Here is a 17,500-nt window from a genome sequence, read left to right as displayed (position 1 = left end):
TAAAATGTTCTCTAAAGTGACTGTAGGAGGCAGGCGTGGTGGCCTCTGGGTATGGTGGCCTTTGTTATCTCAGCACAGGAGAGATGGAGGCAGGAGAATTAGGAGTTCAAGGCCAGTCTGGGTTGTTTGGTTGTTTCAAACAACAAAGAGAGAGACAGAGAGAGGGGGAGGGATGAAGTGGGGTGGAGGGAGAGAGTGGGAGAGATACAACCAATCTTCCCTTTATTTCTCTCTCATTAGCGGGCCCTTAAAATGGAAAGCAAGAGAAACCTACAAACAGCCAAATCTAGATTTTATTTTAATTTAACTGTACACTAATTTATACAGACTTAAAAATGATTCTATAGAATCAGTTACAGCTAAATACACAAAACCAAAGCATCAGATAACTAAAGCAAAGTGAATAGGAAGGCCTCCAGAGGTGCACCTGAGAGAGAACTTTCCCTGAATACCCGCTGTGTGATAAGTGTTCTGATTTAAGCTGTTTTGTGTTCCGGAGGCCCACCATGTTGTGTGTTTGTTTGGCCAATTCAAGCATTATTTCCCTAGGAAGCAGGCTCCTTTGGGGCTGTGGATGGTGGGAGTCCTAATGTGTTCAGTCAACAGGGCTTATATAGATTCTAAAAGATTTCCATCCACCTTGATATCTCTTCTCCTCCACTCTCATGTTAAGGGCTCATTCCAAAATGATTCCTGGAGGTTCCCCCGCAGTGAGATCTCTTTCACCATGACCCCAGTTGGTCCAGAGAGGCTGCTAATCTGGTGCTTCTCAGCCCACTAAGGTCTCCAGAACTAGGAAGTGTGGTGGTATTGTGTTCCCCAAAATATTGTGCACCCTAATAAACTTATCTGGGGTCAGAGACAGAACAGCCACTAGATACAGAGGCTAGAAAATGGTGGCACTCACACCTTTAATCCTAGCATTCCAGAGGTAGAAACCCCTCTGGATCTCTGTGAGTTCAAGGCCACATTGGAAATGGCCAGGCATGGTGACACACACCTTTAATCCCAGAAAGCGAGCCTTTAATCCCAGGGAGTGGTGGTAGAAAGCAGAAAGGTATATAAGGCATGAGGACCAGAAACTAGAAGCATTTGGCTGGTTAATCTTTCAGGCTTCTAGCAGCAGTTCAGCTGAGAGTCATTGGGATGAGGACACAGAGGCTTCCAGTCTGAGGAAACAGGACCAGCTGATAAGTTGGCCAGGTGAGGTTAGCTGTGGCTTGTTCTGTCTCTCTGATCTTCCAGTTCACCCCAATACCTGGCTCCAGGTTTGATTTTATTAATAAGACTCTTTAAGATTCCTGCTACAAGGAAGTGTGCACCTTGATGGGATTCTGGGGTCCCCTTCCAGTGCTCAAGGGGACTGTGAGACCCAGGATCAGGATCTCCAAGTGGAAGAAGAGGAGACTAGGCTGCAGGTTAAGACCAGATAAGGGATTTCCACCTCTCCAGCCCCCTGCCCAGGGGGCAGGGTAGAGGCAAAAAGAGCATACAAGGACTTGATCACCCTGCAGGGAACTGCATCCAGAGCTTCCAGGGGATGCCTAAGTGGCAATGGTCTCCAAAGAAAAGGTAGATTGGTCTCTGGAGAAACAGACTAGTGGTTTAAAAAGGAAAACATACAACTTCTAAATAAATATGTAAATGCTTGGAATGGCCCCACAGCTCTGTGGCTAAGAGAAATGACTGGGCCCCAACCTGTGGTTCTGATGAGTTCCTCTCATCTGAACAGGTACTCACCTTCCATAATAGGAGGTGACTGAGCACCAGGTCTAAGACCCCAAGGTAAGACCTATTAAATCTCTGCAAGGCTGCTAGTCAGGCAGGCACCTGCCTATGGGAGAAGTGGCTCTTCTCCGTCCCACCCTAAGTACCACATGGGGCTAGGCACATATAAATTCCCTCAACTCATGGTTAGAAAGCTCTCCAGTCATGGGATTGCAGTCTCCATGTGAGACCTGCAAAGTCCTGCTAACCTTGCTGGACAGCTTTAAAAGAGAATTTACCACTGACTGTGAAGTAAAGGTGAAGCCCTCCAAACTAAAGACTGTGAAATTGATTGGCTTTTCTTTGATGTCAGCTGGCCATAAGAAGGAACTCTAGATTTGACTCTGATTAAGAGTCCCAGAGGTCTGTAGGGGACACTTGGTCACTCAGGTCCCTTCCTATTCATGGTGTCTCTTGGCCCAAGACCCTCTGGGATGCTTCATGTCTACAACCTTCCCAGTGCCAGAGCACATCGACTGCAAAGACTGTTAAGCGTTAAGATACTGAGGAAGCATCCTCATTAGCTTCCCCAGAGGATGAAACTTTGCCCGTGATGCTGCCTCGCTACTGGTTCCCAGTTGACACTGCCACATGGCTCTGAAGCAGTTTGAAGAGCGTTTATCCTGCCCCTTCTGTGGCATCTACCCTGATGAAACGCTCACCAGCTTCATCCTGCTGGCCAGCTTTGCCGGGCTGTAGTCTGCTGCGTTCTAGTGTGTCAGCTAAAGAAAACGCTGGCCCTCCTCTCACCCAAGAATATAAGATGGTAGCTATGTTATCTGGCCACATACTTGCCTAACGGGGAGGGAAAGTCCTACCACAGTTGTGGAGAAATTATAAAAGAGATTTTCTCCTCACAGCCGGATTAAGTCCTGGATGAACTGCTTTCCAGTTCAGATGTGAAACCTTTTACTGATGGGATCTGAAGCCTACAGCAGAGAAAACAGCCTTTTACACCAAGAGACTCAAAGTAACAATGTATTGTATTGAGAAAGAGGACTGCTTACCCCAGTGGACAAAAATGTTTAAAACAGAGACCAAATTCTTCAGCTCTTAACAGCTGCCTGGGCCCTAGTGGTGGCAGTGATGCACTGTTGGGCTCACAGAGTCAAGACTGAGTAAGTCAGGGAAACCAAGTGACAGACCAGACATCCAAAGAGGCTGCCCTCCATAAGGACAGCCTGGGAGTCCCATCCCATCACCCTCCAGGAGGCATGCTTTACACTCCTGGTGCTCCCAGAGTTCCTCTTATAAAAACAAGCAGGCAAGCAAGTGAGTGAGCAAGCAAACCAACAAACAACAACGAGAAAACTGATAAAGAGGCTACTATAAAAATTAAGAGCGCTGGCTGATTACCACAAATAAAAAATTAATAATTCCAGAGATGACAGCTCTCAGCCCAGCTCATGAAACAATCCATCTAAAAAACAAAATAAAAAACAACTCAAAATACCAAAAACAAACAAACAAACAACCCCCCCCCCCAAAAAAAAACCAAAACCAAAAACAAAACATGTCTTAAAATTCTGGCATGACCTACTAGATATGCTTACATGCAAACCAGGTTACTTATACTGAAATAGAAATAACAAGAGCCTGACCAACAACACAAAAGATACATATTTAACTGGGACACCTGATCAGGTTATAGAAAAATCCCAATATGTAAAAAATAAAAAGGGCTGTATGAGAGTAGTTAAAAGAACAATACTTCCTAATGGTACATATTTCACCTGCTCCATGGTTATTTATAACTGCTATCTAGGGGACAGCTATGGACTGGTGCTCTTGGCCCCTGACTTAGACATGTTCCTAGGAAGCAATGTCCAGCAATATTTATATCCCTTAGGTTCAAGAAACAAGGGATTTCTCTACTTTTACCAGTCCTGCAAAGAACGGTCTTGACAGGGTCCATGACTACGTGCAATTACAGTAGACATCCAATAACTTCAACCCAGTCAGCTCTCAGGTAAAAAACAAAATAAAACAAAACACAACTCGACTATTACTAAAAAATATAATTATTAACGCTTCAAAATGAAATAGGTTCATTGACAACAATGGCCCTCCAATATCTAGATGAGTATACTATAACACAAACACCAAAAATCCCCCCAAAACAAACAAAAAACTCAAAATCAAAACCAAAACCAAAACCAAAACCAAAGATATCAAACCAACAAAAAATGTAGTTTTAAATAAAAATGCTATTTTTATGCTAATCAGTCAAAATGGTATAAAAATGCCCAAAAGTTATTAAAAAAGATTAAGGTTAGAGGTACAAATGAAATCCAATAGAGTACAATATAGATAATATGCTAGGAGTACTAGCCTATTTCTAAGATAGATTCATAAGATGTTATAAAGGTTAAAAAAGGTAAAAATCCAGTTGTTAAATGCTTATTTATTTGCTTGTACTGCCTATTTGCCAAGCATGACTTCACTAGCTGCCTAACACAAAATGACCTAAAAAAATTAGCTGAAACAATGGGTTGTTGCCCTTAACAACCTGCTGACTGCCACTTAGGCATCTGTAAAACCTTGCTTGCTTGCCCACCCTACCTTGTGGTTTTAAGGTCTAAAATAAAAACACAAACTAAACCCAGTTCAAATCCTTTTGGGTGCTGTCCTCGCTTCAGTCCACTGGGGACATCTCCCTTTCCACTCTGCTGGTGTCAGAGTGCTCATTCCAAAGAGATTCCTATGACAGCATCAGACAGCATTTTATAATTAATGTTTCTATAGACTTGATTATATTAATAGGGGTGACTGTGTGCCCTGCCTGATGGATATTATAAATTTAGTCTTGGGAAGGAAAGCTTAAAACACACACGTATACAAACACACACGTATACACACACACACACACACACACACACACACACACACACACACACAATGATAAGCTTTATCAGAAGGTCTTTTGTTTTCCTTATGCTAGGAATGGAACCTAGGGCCCTAGGCAAGAATATACTGGGCTACATCTCCTACTCTGATAAATTGCCTTGAGGTGCCAATTTTGTAATGCAAACTATAAATTCTTTAAAAAGAACAGGGGGATTGGTGAAGTAGAAGCAGATTTGTAGGGTGTGGCAAGTACCTGTACAGACTCAGGCAAAGGGAAGGTGCTTAGGGTGGAGACCCAGGGACCAGCAATATGCTTTATTCCTTCTGTGTCACAGGCACTGGGTAGAAGCCAGGGGTTGGGTATCTTCAGGGGGTTCATGAGAACTGATAAAAAGCAAAACTAAAGAGTCCTTCCCACTCTGTGAACAGGCTGAGACATAAGCTGAGGGTTTGGGTAAAGCAGATACATCCAAAAGTCAGGGCCACTGAGACTGCCTTGATCCCACGACTGGAGATGGGGTGTTCTGCAGTAGCACAGAACCCCAAGATGTTTGAAAGTGGTGTGCTTCTCCAGGACCCCTGTTGAGTTTCTCTGCAGAGTCCAGGGGCAGAGTAATGATTGGGTGAGTGTAAGTGAGGCACAGTGAAACCACCTCACTAGACTGCTCCATGGGTAGAAAGACTTAGATGTCCTGATCTCTGCTTTCTCCTGCTGGTTCTGGACCCAGCTTCCTAAAGGGACCACACTGTACCTGGACAATCCATATCCATCCAGAGCTTTCAGATTTCTGGTCTCCTGCATGTATGCCATTTATTTGCTTTGATGTGAAACACTTATCTTATTTGGTCCAGAACGTCTCATTGTGGAGGCTGTCTCCCAGACTGTGTTTTAAGTCAAGCTCTCTTGTAGCCCAGGCTAGCTTTGAATTGGCTATGTAGCAGAGGATGACCCTGAATTTCTGATCCTGTTGCCTCTACCACCCATGTGATGGGATTGTAGGTGTTGTACTGCCACGCTTGGTTTATACCCAGCTGGGATGGAAGCCAGGACCTTGTGCATGCCAGGCAAGCACTCTACCGAGCTACATCCCCAACCTGCTAAAAATTCCCCTATGCATTTGATCTGCCCCCCTACAGTGACTAAACACTTCAGCTCTTGACCCCCTGCTTATGGGCTGGGCATGGAGACAGTGGCAGAGGCTCAACATTTCTCAGCCAAGGCCTTCCTCTGCTTCCCAGTTTTCTAGCTCTGCTGTTGAGGAAACAGAACAGAGAACAGTGAGGGCGGCTTTGCCTCTCACTGCTCGGGTCTGGCGCTTGTCTGTATCTATTTCTGTTTCAATCCTTGCTGCTTGTTAGGTGTAGGTTAGAAGAAAGTGGAGTGAGGAAAGAAAATTTTGTTGTTAAACTGGAAGCTGGGCTAGGTCTGTTCCTTAAGTTCCAAATCTGCTTGTGGTGAAACTGTCAGAGTTGTTCCGGGTCTTTCACACAAGTCACACACGGTGTTGTGCTGTGTGTGCTGTGTGTGCTGTGGCCAGTGACTCAACCTTGCTGTGCTTCAACTACTTTGCTTGCCCTGCCTCAGCTACCTTACTTTGCAGGTCACTTGCAGTTTAGATAGAGAGATGGGATGAGTGAAGATTTCTTAAAAAAGACCTTGTCTCAGTCACTCAGTATTCTCTAGAGAATCAGAACTGACAGTTAAATTTATATGTATAAAAATGGAATTTATTAAAGTGGCCTACAGTCCACTGTCCAACTATTCCAACAAGGTTTGTCTACAAATGTGAAGTCAAGCACCCAGTAGTCGTTCTGTCCACAAGCCTCGGTGTCTCAGCTGATCTTCAGTATACCCTGGAGTCCTGGAGCAGTAGGCTCTAATACCAGTGAAGGAATGAACTTGCCAGCAAGAGTGAGGGCAAACATGCAAAGAGCAAGAGCTTCCTTCTTCCATGGCCTTTATATTGGCTGCTACCAGAAGGTGTAGTCCAGATTTAGGGCAGGTGTTTCCACTTTAAATGATCCAATCAAGGAAAATCCCTCAGAAGTGCACCTGGCAGCTTGCATTTTAGTTAATTACGTATGTAGTCAAGTTGACCACCAAGAATAGCCGGAATTAAAACACACACACACACACACACACACACACACACACACACACACACACTGATGAAAAGAAAGATTCCATGGGTTCAGAACATGGCAAGCATATTAGGTCTCCCAGGTACCTGATACTTCTTCAGACCAAAGCAAGGGTCTTGTACATCCTAGGCAAATCCCCTACCACTGAACTACATCTCAAGCTCCTCTACTAAGTTTTTGAAAAATTAAATGCCTTCTCCCCTACTTTGAGTTAGCTTTTATTATTCATCTACTTCACGTGGAGAAAAGGAGTCACTGAGATGCTCCGAAATTTGCCAAGAGATAATGGGAAGCCTGGAAATTAGATAAATAGATCTAATATATGGTGATATTTTATTTGTACTGAAATGTGATTTTATTTGTATGTTAATAAATAAAGTTGCCTGGGGGACAGAGCTAATAGCAAGCCATAGCAGAGCTGGGCGTTGATGGTGCACGCCTTTAATCCCAGCACTTGTTAGGCAGATCTAGGTAGATCTCTGTGTGTTCAAGGATACAGCCAACAGACAGTGACGAGGCAGTCATGTGGTTGGTTTTACAACCAATGAGAAGGCAGAACAGAAAGTCTATATAAAGACAAACGGACAGGAAGTAGGTCTCTTTCGGAGAGGTCTTTTGGCTGAAGAGGCTAGCTGCAGCAGGCGGGTAAGGCTCTTAGCTCTGATCTCTTGGCTTTTGTCTTTGTATTAGCTCTGTGTTTCTTATTTAGTAAGACGGTTGGTTACATCTACACTAATATTTCTGAATACTGTTTTTCTTTAAATTATTATTACTGATGCTGGAAACTGAGCTCAGGGCTGCATGTTTGCTAGGAATGTTACTGTTGAGTTGATTCCCCAGGTATAGTATGATGATCTCAAGTTTATTGATCTCTAAGTTTACTTCTATCCTAACATCTCACAAATCTGTGAGGTTTTGTAGATGGGTCTACATAACAGGTCTCCAGACTTTAATAGGCCCCAGACCTTAGCACAACTGACTCCATGATGGAAGTATCATTCAAACTGCAAAACTCAGCACGCAGACAGTACCACTTGCCAGAACAAAAGCAAAGACCTAATCCATCAAAGTCCACAGTTCTGGGAGAGTCTTTTAGTGGACCAACCTTGCTTTTTGACTTCTGTAGCTGCTTCTGGCTAACTGTTCTTGTTAACTGAAGCATGTCAACCCAGGATATGGTGTTTCTGGTTAAAAGCTTAACCTGAGAAAGGCTCAAGGCTACAGTGGGATTCCGAATACCCAGTATAATCGAGGGCCAGCAGATAAAGACTTTCTGTTGGCTTAAACTCATGTTCGAGTAGTCTTTTCTGGTGGATACCCCACAACAGACTTCAGCACGATAACTAAAATATCTGAGATCTATGTATTGAACTATAGAAAGTTAGGTTGAACACCCCTGGATAACTGTCCTTATCAGGACCTCAGACACATTCCTTTCTGACTTTCTGTTTTTCTTTACTTTCTTGTTTGTATAGTTGGGAGGAGAGGGAGGAAATGGCATCAATTAAGAAAATAGTGGCAACATGCAGTCTTTAGAGGGAGGTGTGAATTGACCTATTTTTTTTTTTTTGCTTCTATAGAACCAATATAAAATCCCAAAGTTAGAATAACATCCACCACCTATTGTGAAGCTTAAATAATATAAAGTGTGGGACTGTTCTGAAATTTTCAAATATTGTGAATACGATAAACTGTTGTCATCACCCTGAAATATCTGTAGTGAGGAAACTTCAATTTTGGTGCAAAACCCAATTTGGTGCTAGGAAGCCTGGATAGCTTGACTAGTGTTTGTGTTAACAAAAGGGAAAGTGCCCACTTCCTTTTTCTAGCTCCTCCTAGAGTCCTTGGAAACCTGAAGGATGTTTCCGCTCTACCCAGTTCCCAGGCACAACGTTCCACTTTGTTTTCCAAATTGGTTAAAATAGAAAGATATTAAGTCCAGTAGGATTTCTTCTGGTGCCATTGAATTGGCCACCTGAGCTCTTTGACCTAGAATGGTTCTGTCCTTGAGGACTTTTCTCTATGCAAACCCCAAAAAACTAATGTTGCAGTTTCCTTCACTCGCCATCACAGCCTTGGTCCCACAGTCCCTATTCCAATCCAGTGTTCAAGAACTAGCAGCTATTTATCAATGAACCAGTGAGCAGACTAGATGGACTCTCCTGCTCAAATCTTAGAAGTTGAGAGTCTGCTCAGGGGCAGTCTCTTTTGGACCAATAAGCAGTTGTGGGCAAGGCACTTAGTAGGTGCTGCATGTGAACACAGTGCCACGGGGTTGTGTTTGTTTGACCCCTTCTTCTGAGGTTTTTCAGTAGCTTAGGGACAGAGCAGGAAGACATTATTTGTGAACTCTCAGAGTAATTGCCACAATGCCAGGGCAGTTCTTTAAGATTATATCACCTTGCAATGTCACAATGTCATAGTCATCTTAGTTACTATAAAGTCACTGTGTAACATTTACTTAATGGCAAAACTACCTACAGACCTGCTTCTCAAAACACTTCTCTGTGGTTAGGAAAGATGTGAATGTTTTTGTGAAGGAATTACAATTTATAAAGTATTTATCTGAAAATATTTAGGATAGTGTCTGGCATCTAATAATTATTATGTCTCTAGGCTTAACTATTATCAAATATTTGAAAAATTAAGGTTATGATTTACTACTTACTTGTTTTTATATACAGAGTTAAATGTTAGGTTTGCTCTTGCGAAAGATTTCTAGAAATTTTTCATCTCCAAAGGCTGAATGGTGCCATTGTATACATGGCACTTCTCACTAACCATTCATCTTCTGATGGACACTGAGTGGCTTCTACCTCTTGGTTATTGTAAATAATGCTGTAATGAACAAGGGTGTGAATTCTTTTTTCAAGACTCTCACTTCTTTTTTTGATATATATGAAGAAGTGGAATTTAGATCATAAAGGGAAGTCTGTTGTTGTCTTTTAGGGAAACTTCTTTGTTTTCACAAATGGCTGCTTTGTACATCTTTGGAGCTGCCAATCAATCAATCATTTACTATATGCCAGCCCTGTCTTACATGAATCAGTTCATCTAATTCCCACAGTGACCTTTTAATGGATTACTAACATCATCTGTGTTTTTCAGGTTAGAAAAACTGAAGGTCGAGAAACCACCTGCACCGGTAGGAGGAGAACCTACATCCAGTCATGATAGTAGCAGATGCAGTGAACTAAACTGAGCTCCTGAACTTCAATTGAAGAGAGGGAGGAGAAAATCATAGGAGAAAATGAGGTTAAGATCATGATGGGGAAAACCCCAGAGACAGCTGACCCAAGCTGGTGGGAGTTCATGGACTCTGGACTGTCAGCCGGGGAACATGCATGGATTGAACTAGGCCCTCTGAATGTGGGTGACAGTTATGTGGCTAGATCTGTTTGGGGAGCTCCTGGCAGTGGGACCAGGGCTTATCCCAGGCACATGAAATGGCTTTTTGGAACACTTTCCCTAGAGTGGGACACCTTGCTCAGCCAGGGAGGGGCTTGGTCCTGCCTCAACTTAGTATGCCAGACTTTGTTGACTCCTCAAGGGAGGCCTTACCTTCTCTGAGGAGTAGACGGGGGATAGGATGGGAGAGGTGGAGGTGGGTGAGAGAAGGGGAGGGAGGGGGAACCGGAATTGGTATGTAAAGTGAAAAAAAAAATTTTTTTTTAAATAAAAAAAGAAAACAAAACCGAAGGGTTGACTGAGCCTACAAAGATCTCTTCACAGTTTTGTTGATTCTCACCTCACAGAGGCCTGGGTCTGCCCTGGGACGCTCCATCTGCTTACATAGGCACAGTCAGTGGGAAAGGAAATAATGCACCTCTACCTCCAAGGTTGGAGCAACTTCCTCCTCTGACCCAACCCACTGGCCAGTGGGTAGCCCCTTGAGCACTGAGGCTCGTGGAAACTGAGTCCAGAACACAGTGCTGTGACCTCTGAAGGGACGGACATCTTGAGCACTAACTCTGATGGTCAAGTACAAGGCAGAGCTAGACAAAGCTGCCTGCTTTGTCTCTTTAGTACAGATCTTGTCATGGGCTTCAGCATTTACATGTGAGTCAACGTGTGTCTTTTTCTGTGGCAGGAAGTGTTCTCACTGTGGCCAGTACAGGCGAGCTGCTTCCTTCTCTGCTGGACTGTGAGAGACTGCCCTACTGCCCTGTTTGAATCTTAGTGTTGTTAATGTGATTCACCCGCAAGGTACCTCTTGCCTCCCAAGCTCCTGACCATTGTGTCTGGGTTACACTACCAAGTCAAATGTTTCCAGAAAGTCATTTGTTCGTGTGTGTGTGTGTGTGTGTGTGTGTGTGTGTGTGTGTGTGTTCATGTGTTTGTGTTCCCTTCACACAGTGCCACACTTGGCAGTAGAAACCAGTATCTCACTGAGGAGATCAGAGAGATAACTGGGAAGGTGGGGAGAAGGAGTGGGTGGTGGACAAGAAGTAGAATGTGTCTTCAGACTGCAGGTGAGCTTGACACCTGACAGGGAACATTTACTGTGTAGATCTTCCTCAGTTAACTAACATCTCTGCTTCATGGTTTTCTTAATAGGAGAGGAGAATGAGATCACTTTAGGGCTAATGATAGGTAAAGTCTATATACCCATGGTGTGTGTCTATGCACCCAGTAGTTGTTATCTTTTATTACTACTACTGGTCAGAGGTTCCTTTCCATATGGTGTTGGTGAGCTTGTGGTTTCTGAAAGGCAGAAGCCACCTGTGAACTTGCTAGCATAGAAACCTGAAGAGTAATAAGAAACTCAAATGGATGGTCTCCAAGATGTCAGGACTTCTACAAATGGCCTTCTAAGCACAGAGGCAATTTGAACTGAGTTATGCTGCTGCCTTTCACAAGCTGCCCTCAGTTTCCTGTCTCTTCTGAGGGTTAGATTACTGCTGCAAGAAAGGACTTGTCTTAACTTGATGCTGGTCCTGTGTCGTGAGGATGTTCTAGGAGGAGCCAGATCCAGCAGGCAAAACATAATCCATGTTCTTGACTGTCCTGTAGAGAGCTAGCATCCTTGGATAATATGGGGTTACTTCAACTGTCAGCCTCCAGGCTCCTCCTGGGGATAGGTGGGTGAGATGTCTACTGCTAGGCTCCTGGTGAGAATCACATGGTCTGACACGTCAGTGGAATCACACAGTACAGTGTTAGACATTTCTGCTACTGCAATGAGCAGCTCTCCACTTATTCTCCAAGGATCTGCCAGGGTGAGGACTCCCATGTGTACCTGAGGTTTTCTCCTTAGAGTCAAATAGCCCATTTTCTGACACAAAGCTATCTTTTGGGGCTCAGAAAAGACAAAAGACTAGTCTAGAAGACAAAGAGTAGTCATAATGTGGTGGGAGGGGGGCAGGGCACATCAGGTGGAATAGGAATTTCTCCCCAGGCCTCAGAGGATAATGGAGCTAATGTCAATGGATGGTGCACCTGATTTCGCAAAGGACCTCATCAGACTCTTTCTTCTAACATAGTCTGGCTTCTATTGTCTCTCTGGCCCTTGTTAATTTTTCTTAACCTCCTTCCTTGTGCATTCTTTAATAGCCCATGAAGACCTCCCCACACTCTCCTTCCCCCTCCTCCCCCCCTTTTTTCCACTCCAGCCAACTGTGAAAAGTCACCCTGGGGCAAGGGCCGGGTAGAGGAATGTATAAAATCCCACCAGAACTCTTCCTGGCTAACTCTTCCCCCCTGCTCTCCGGTTGCTTTAATCCTACTGAAGCATGATGCTCTACAAGATTCTGGTGATCTCTGTCCTGTGTGCTCTGGCTGTGGCTTTCCCCACTTTGGACATAGGTATGTGTAACTTGGAATCCTTTGGAGAAGGGAGTTGAAGTTTCTGAGTGTGTGTTTGTGTGGAGATGGGTGTGGGAGGGGTTGATTTGTGATGAAAGTTTTAAGGAGAAATTGGATAATTCTGTCAAGGTCGTTTGAGCCGAGGATGGCAGCAGACAGACTGGAAGACTATGATTTTGGTTTTGAGTTTGAATTAACCACATATAGTTAACAAGCTTGGTTAGGTGGGGCCAGGGCAGAATGGCTGAGATATTGCTGATGGTCCCATCCCCACTGGATGTTAAGGAGGTGATATGATTCTGTTGAATTAGGGTAAAGAGTTGGGAGGCCCCTACCATAGTGGGCTTCAGTTGTATCTGAGAGCATTGGCAGCCAGCTCTGTCACAGCCTGCGAATCTGTGTGGGGCTGGGATACAAACTTGTACCACACTGAGCAAGGAAAGAAATAATGTCCTCATGAGCCAGAGAGAAAAAGGAACTTCCAACCCCCAAACTTTCTCTTCTAGTTCTTCCTGAACTCAGGCAGTTTCTCAGGAGAACTGCTCACCCAACTGAGTGACAGTGACATGTCCCCCTCACCTGCTCTTGTCAGGTGACTGACTTTCTGGGCTGCAGGATGGGCTTCCTCACTGCACAAGCATGTGAGATGAAGCCACGTGAGAGCAGAGAGAGACAGTGACGCTGGTGACATGGATGCCACAGTGAGATGAGTATGTCCTCGGGAGACCTGCCTTGTGCAGAGGAGAACACATGGTTGTGAGGGTTCTGTAGACAACCAGCCCTACGATATTAGGGCTGAGTGTTTTGAGATGCGCTGAATGGGTCCTGGACACAGGACATTAAATGAAAAGTAGTTGTAATGGAGCATGTTAGGGTTGATTCCATTCTTGCTTACACATAGGACCAGTGGTCTCTTTAAATTTTAACCTTTACTACATTCGTTTGTGGCTTTCAGAAATCTGGAAGGATTATAGAGGTCAGTCTTGACTTTTTCTCCTGTTCCAGTCTGACCAGCACACAGATAGAGATACAATACAGATGCTCTTTCCTCAACTGACCCCTCTCTCAGAGAAGGCAGGAGTGGGCTGTGATCACATTGCTCTGAGCAGCCGTTAGCCCAGGGACTTTAACTGTTGAACAGGACTGTGATGGGACCACACAACAGCAGTCATTTTATACTTTCCCTTGAACAGAGGGCTGAGGAACGGAGGAAGGGGAGGAGATGACAGAGACATGCTCACTGGAAAAGACTTGAGCTCTTCTTTTCTGTTGGGCTTCTTTAGAATCCACTACTTACCCATTAGAACCCACTAGTAAAGACCTACAAGAATCAATTAGACCTAACCAGTTATAACCAAGGAGACTCAACCAATTACCTTCCAGAAGAAAGCACCTATGGCTTACTAGACCCATCCAGTGAAGAACCATTAAATTCAGCTGTTGAAGATGAAGAACTACAGAATTCAACGAGTGACCTACTAAAACCAGCCGGTAACCTACCACCACCAATTGAGAAAGTGATAAGAGCTCTAAAAGATGACACAAACAATGATTTCACCACTGACTTTAACCCGACCTTGGGCCTCACACCAACCATAGAAGCATATTATGGTTTTTGGTAAGTGAGGGTGTAGTTTCTGGAGGTCTGGACAGGTATTCCTGGGCTCTCACCCTGTGCCTTTCTCTAGGAAAGCCTGCTCTCTTCCACAGCTGGTAACCACACCTGTCTTCTTATCTGGCTTCCCAGTGTTCTCTCTTGATGCTCAGACAGACCCCTCCAGCTTTCTGGACGAATACAGTGAGGTCTCAGGTAGGCGCAGTTTGTCTTCAAACATGGTTTCATTCTCTCGGTGCCCTTTTCTTCTGTCTCACAGCTGAGGAAGATCCTGTGGTTACTCAAGTTGGGAAACTTGCTGCTTTGACCTCTGAGGTGGAGTAAATTTTTACCAAAAGTTCTTTGAAACTTGAGGAATATGTATCCTCTTTCCTGGAATATTTTCAATAGAAGACACCTGTTGGTGATAACATAGCTTGTTGTCAGCCACCTGATCCCAGGAACAAGCTCCGGGTAGCTCCAGAGGGTCAGCTTCTTGGGTGTCCATGTTCTTGGAAATATGATTAGGAAGATGGGATTAATCTCCTCCTTTTCTCTTCCAATGGTTACAGTATGTTCCAGACAGACAGTATCCTGGGTAAAAATTTTGGTTAAGTGTAAATGTCCTTTGTATTTGGACGGAACAGAAGCAATGGATTTCTTTGCCACTCTCATTTATACCCTCCATCTATCTATCTATCTATCTAAATATCTATCTATCTATCTATCTATCTATCTATCTATCTATCTATCTATCTATCTACCTATCTATCATCTATCTATCTACCTATCTGTCTATCTATCTATCTATCTATCTATCTATCTATCTATCCATCCATCCGTCTATCAACTAACTATTGACAGGGTCTCTCTATGTAGTCCCAGCCCTGAAACTTGATGTGTAGACAAGGTTGACCCTGAACTCACAGAGATCTGCCTGCTTCTGGGTCCTGAGTGCTGGGTTAAAAGCAATTTCTGCTTTTATATCGCCTCTCTTTTGGCTTCTAAAAATGTTTAAAAAATTATTATTTTATGTGTATGGGTGTTGTGATGCATGTATGTCTGCACACCATGTGTGTGCCTAGTGCCCACAGAAACCAGAAGAAGGTGTCAGAGCCCCTGGTACTGGAGTTATAGACTATGATAAGCTGCCATGTGGGTACTTGGAGTTGAACCTGGGTCCACTGGAAGAACAGCTTCTGCTGCTAAGTGTTGAGCCATCTCTCCAGACCCTCCTGGCTCTTTTTGTGTTTTTAATTCTCTAATATGGTGTGAGTCATCATGCCCTCCACATTTTTTCACCTTTCTGTCTGGCACTTAGTGAAGAAGTGATACAATTTCGTCTATTTTCTTTCTCTAAGACAAATTTTGGTAGCTTGAGTGAACGATGCTTAAAGAGAATGGAAACCGTTTCTTTATTTCATTGCAGACCCAACCCCTGCCTCCACTGGAAATCTTGTAAGTTTCTTCTCTTATCCCTGATACCTTTCTAGAGATTTGTTATTCTATCTGATGCTAACTTTAATCCCCTCAGAATGGACTCTACATTTAACACCTCCCCAAAGCTGAGGTAAATTGCAGTCATGACCAGGAATAGTGGCACCAATCTTTAATCTGAGCACTTGGGAGTCTGAGGAAGCTGAATCTCTTAGTTCCAGGCCAGTCTGATGTACATAGTAAATTTCCAGGCCAGCCTGATCTACAGAGCAAAACCCCATCCCAAAGTAAGTAAAATAAAATAAAATATAAAAAGAAACTTTTTGCTTCACACAGGCCTTTTCTATTCAGGGGTCTGGAGCTTCAGGTACACTCATGACAGGACACAAATTCCCTCTCCCTGGAGTATTCATAAACTCCCAATTTATCTCTCTAGGGTCCAATCAGTGGACTCCTAGCCAAGCCACCATCTAATACATAGAATGTATGATTCCCTGAAAAACTGAAGGGCTCTGAATCAGCAATTTCTGCTTTTATATCGCCTCTCTTTTGGCTTCTAAAAATGTTTAAAAAATTATTATTTTATGTGTATGGGTGTTGTGATGCATGTATGTCTGCACACCATGTGTGTGCCTAGTGCCCACAGAAACCAGAAGAAGGTGTCAGAGCCCCTGGTACTGGAGTTATAGACTATGATAAGCTGCCATGTGGGTACTTGGAGTTGAACCTGGGTCCACTGGAAGAACAGCTTCTGCTGCTAAGTGTTGAGCCATCTCTCCAGACCCTCCTGGCTCTTTTTGTGTTTTTAATTCTCTAATATGGTTTCTTATTACAACAGAATGACTATCAGCAGAGTGCTTAAATTTTCATGTCAGACACAGGAAGTTGAGAGAGGATAAGGGATTGTACTTAGAGAAATAAAATCCCACATCCAAGTTCAAAGTGTTAAATGACCAAAGATGGGCCCAATCTTTTGAGGTTCTCTTGATAATGCCTGTTTTATTTATTTTATTTGAAATTTAGACAAAAAGTAAAGGTTCCACTTGCTGTAACAATCACTGCATTTTCTCCACTTTCTGAGAATACTCCAGCTTTGAAACAAGTTTGCCAATACCCTTCTGGATATTGTGTCATTGCAGAAAATATAAGTCTGAGACACTCCCAGCAAAGAAGAAAGAGCAAGAAAGAAGGGGTCCTGGATGAAGATTGATGTGTCAGGCATTTATGAGCTCTGCCCTTACCTTGTGTGGGCTTAATAAATAAATGTTCATTAGGATTGTGTTTTGAGAGTGGTTTTTATTTTAGAGGGAAAGGATTGCTTAGATGCATTGTTTAACACTCAAAATAATTTTATCTCTTGCTGGCACACACACACTGTCCTGCCACATCTCAGGATCTAGTAATTGTGGTGTTCCTACTTGGACAATCCAGGATATCCAAAATTAAATGGCTAGTGGGCTGGTGAGATAGCTTTAATGGGTAAGGACACCTACTACTGAGCCTGGCATCCCAAGTTTAATCCCTGAAACCCACACAGTAAAGGAGAGAATTGACTCCTACAAGTTCTCCTCTGACCTCCACATGCATCCTGTGGCATATTCCTCCCCGCAAATAAAAATGTAATTAATGTCAACTGATTTGCAACTCTGACTCAACATTGTCAAGTTATTTAACTTGGGTTCTGGGCTTAGGTGCTTACCTTTGGAGGAGATTTTGTATCAGACAAGACAAACATCTTAATCTCCACCCTTGTTGGTTCAGTGAAGGGCAGAAACACATCCTAGGCTGGCTTTTTTTTAAAAAATATAATTTCACTGGAATTTTGCATAAAGATACATAGAAGTTTGTGTAAAAATGACTTAAAGGTAATTAAGAAGATTAAATGTTAAACATTGGGTTTGAAAATCC

At 43.4% G+C, this 17,500-nt stretch overlaps 1 protein-coding gene and 1 long non-coding RNA gene across 2 annotated transcripts; both read left to right on the top strand.

Annotated features, from left to right (window-relative positions):
* Nucleotides 1-12,455: 12,455 nt before the first annotated feature.
* Nucleotides 12,456-14,183, top strand: LOC131906558 (kidney androgen-regulated protein-like). Its single transcript, XM_059257170.1, has 2 exons — nucleotides 12,456-12,561; nucleotides 13,945-14,183. The coding sequence occupies exons 1-2, from the start codon at nucleotides 12,489-12,491 to the stop codon at nucleotides 14,181-14,183; spliced, it is 312 nt and encodes a 103-aa protein (XP_059113153.1). The 5' UTR covers nucleotides 12,456-12,488.
* Nucleotides 14,184-14,307: 124 nt separating this feature from the next.
* LOC131906172 (uncharacterized) lies at nucleotides 14,308-16,835 on the top strand. Its single transcript, XR_009378126.1, has 3 exons — nucleotides 14,308-14,371; nucleotides 15,585-15,613; nucleotides 16,732-16,835. It is a non-coding gene; the product is annotated as an uncharacterized LOC131906172 (long non-coding RNA).
* Nucleotides 16,836-17,500: the final 665 nt, after the last annotated feature.

The sequence above is a fragment of the Peromyscus eremicus genome, chromosome 3 (assembly GCF_949786415.1).
Source record: "Peromyscus eremicus chromosome 3, PerEre_H2_v1, whole genome shotgun sequence".
Lineage (NCBI taxonomy): Eukaryota > Metazoa > Chordata > Mammalia > Rodentia > Cricetidae > Peromyscus > Peromyscus eremicus.
The sequence above is the reverse complement of the archived record's forward strand: the minus strand, read 5'-3'. Positions and strand labels throughout refer to the sequence as shown.

Coding starts and splice junctions, on each gene's coding strand:
- LOC131906558 (XM_059257170.1), top strand. CDS start 12,489: ATGATGCTCTACAAGATTCTGGTGATCTCTGTCCTGTGTGCTCTGGCT. Junction 12,562..13,944: donor TTTCCCCACTTTGGACATAG/GTATGTGTAACT, acceptor ATTACCTTCCAG/AAGAAAGCACCTATGGCTTA.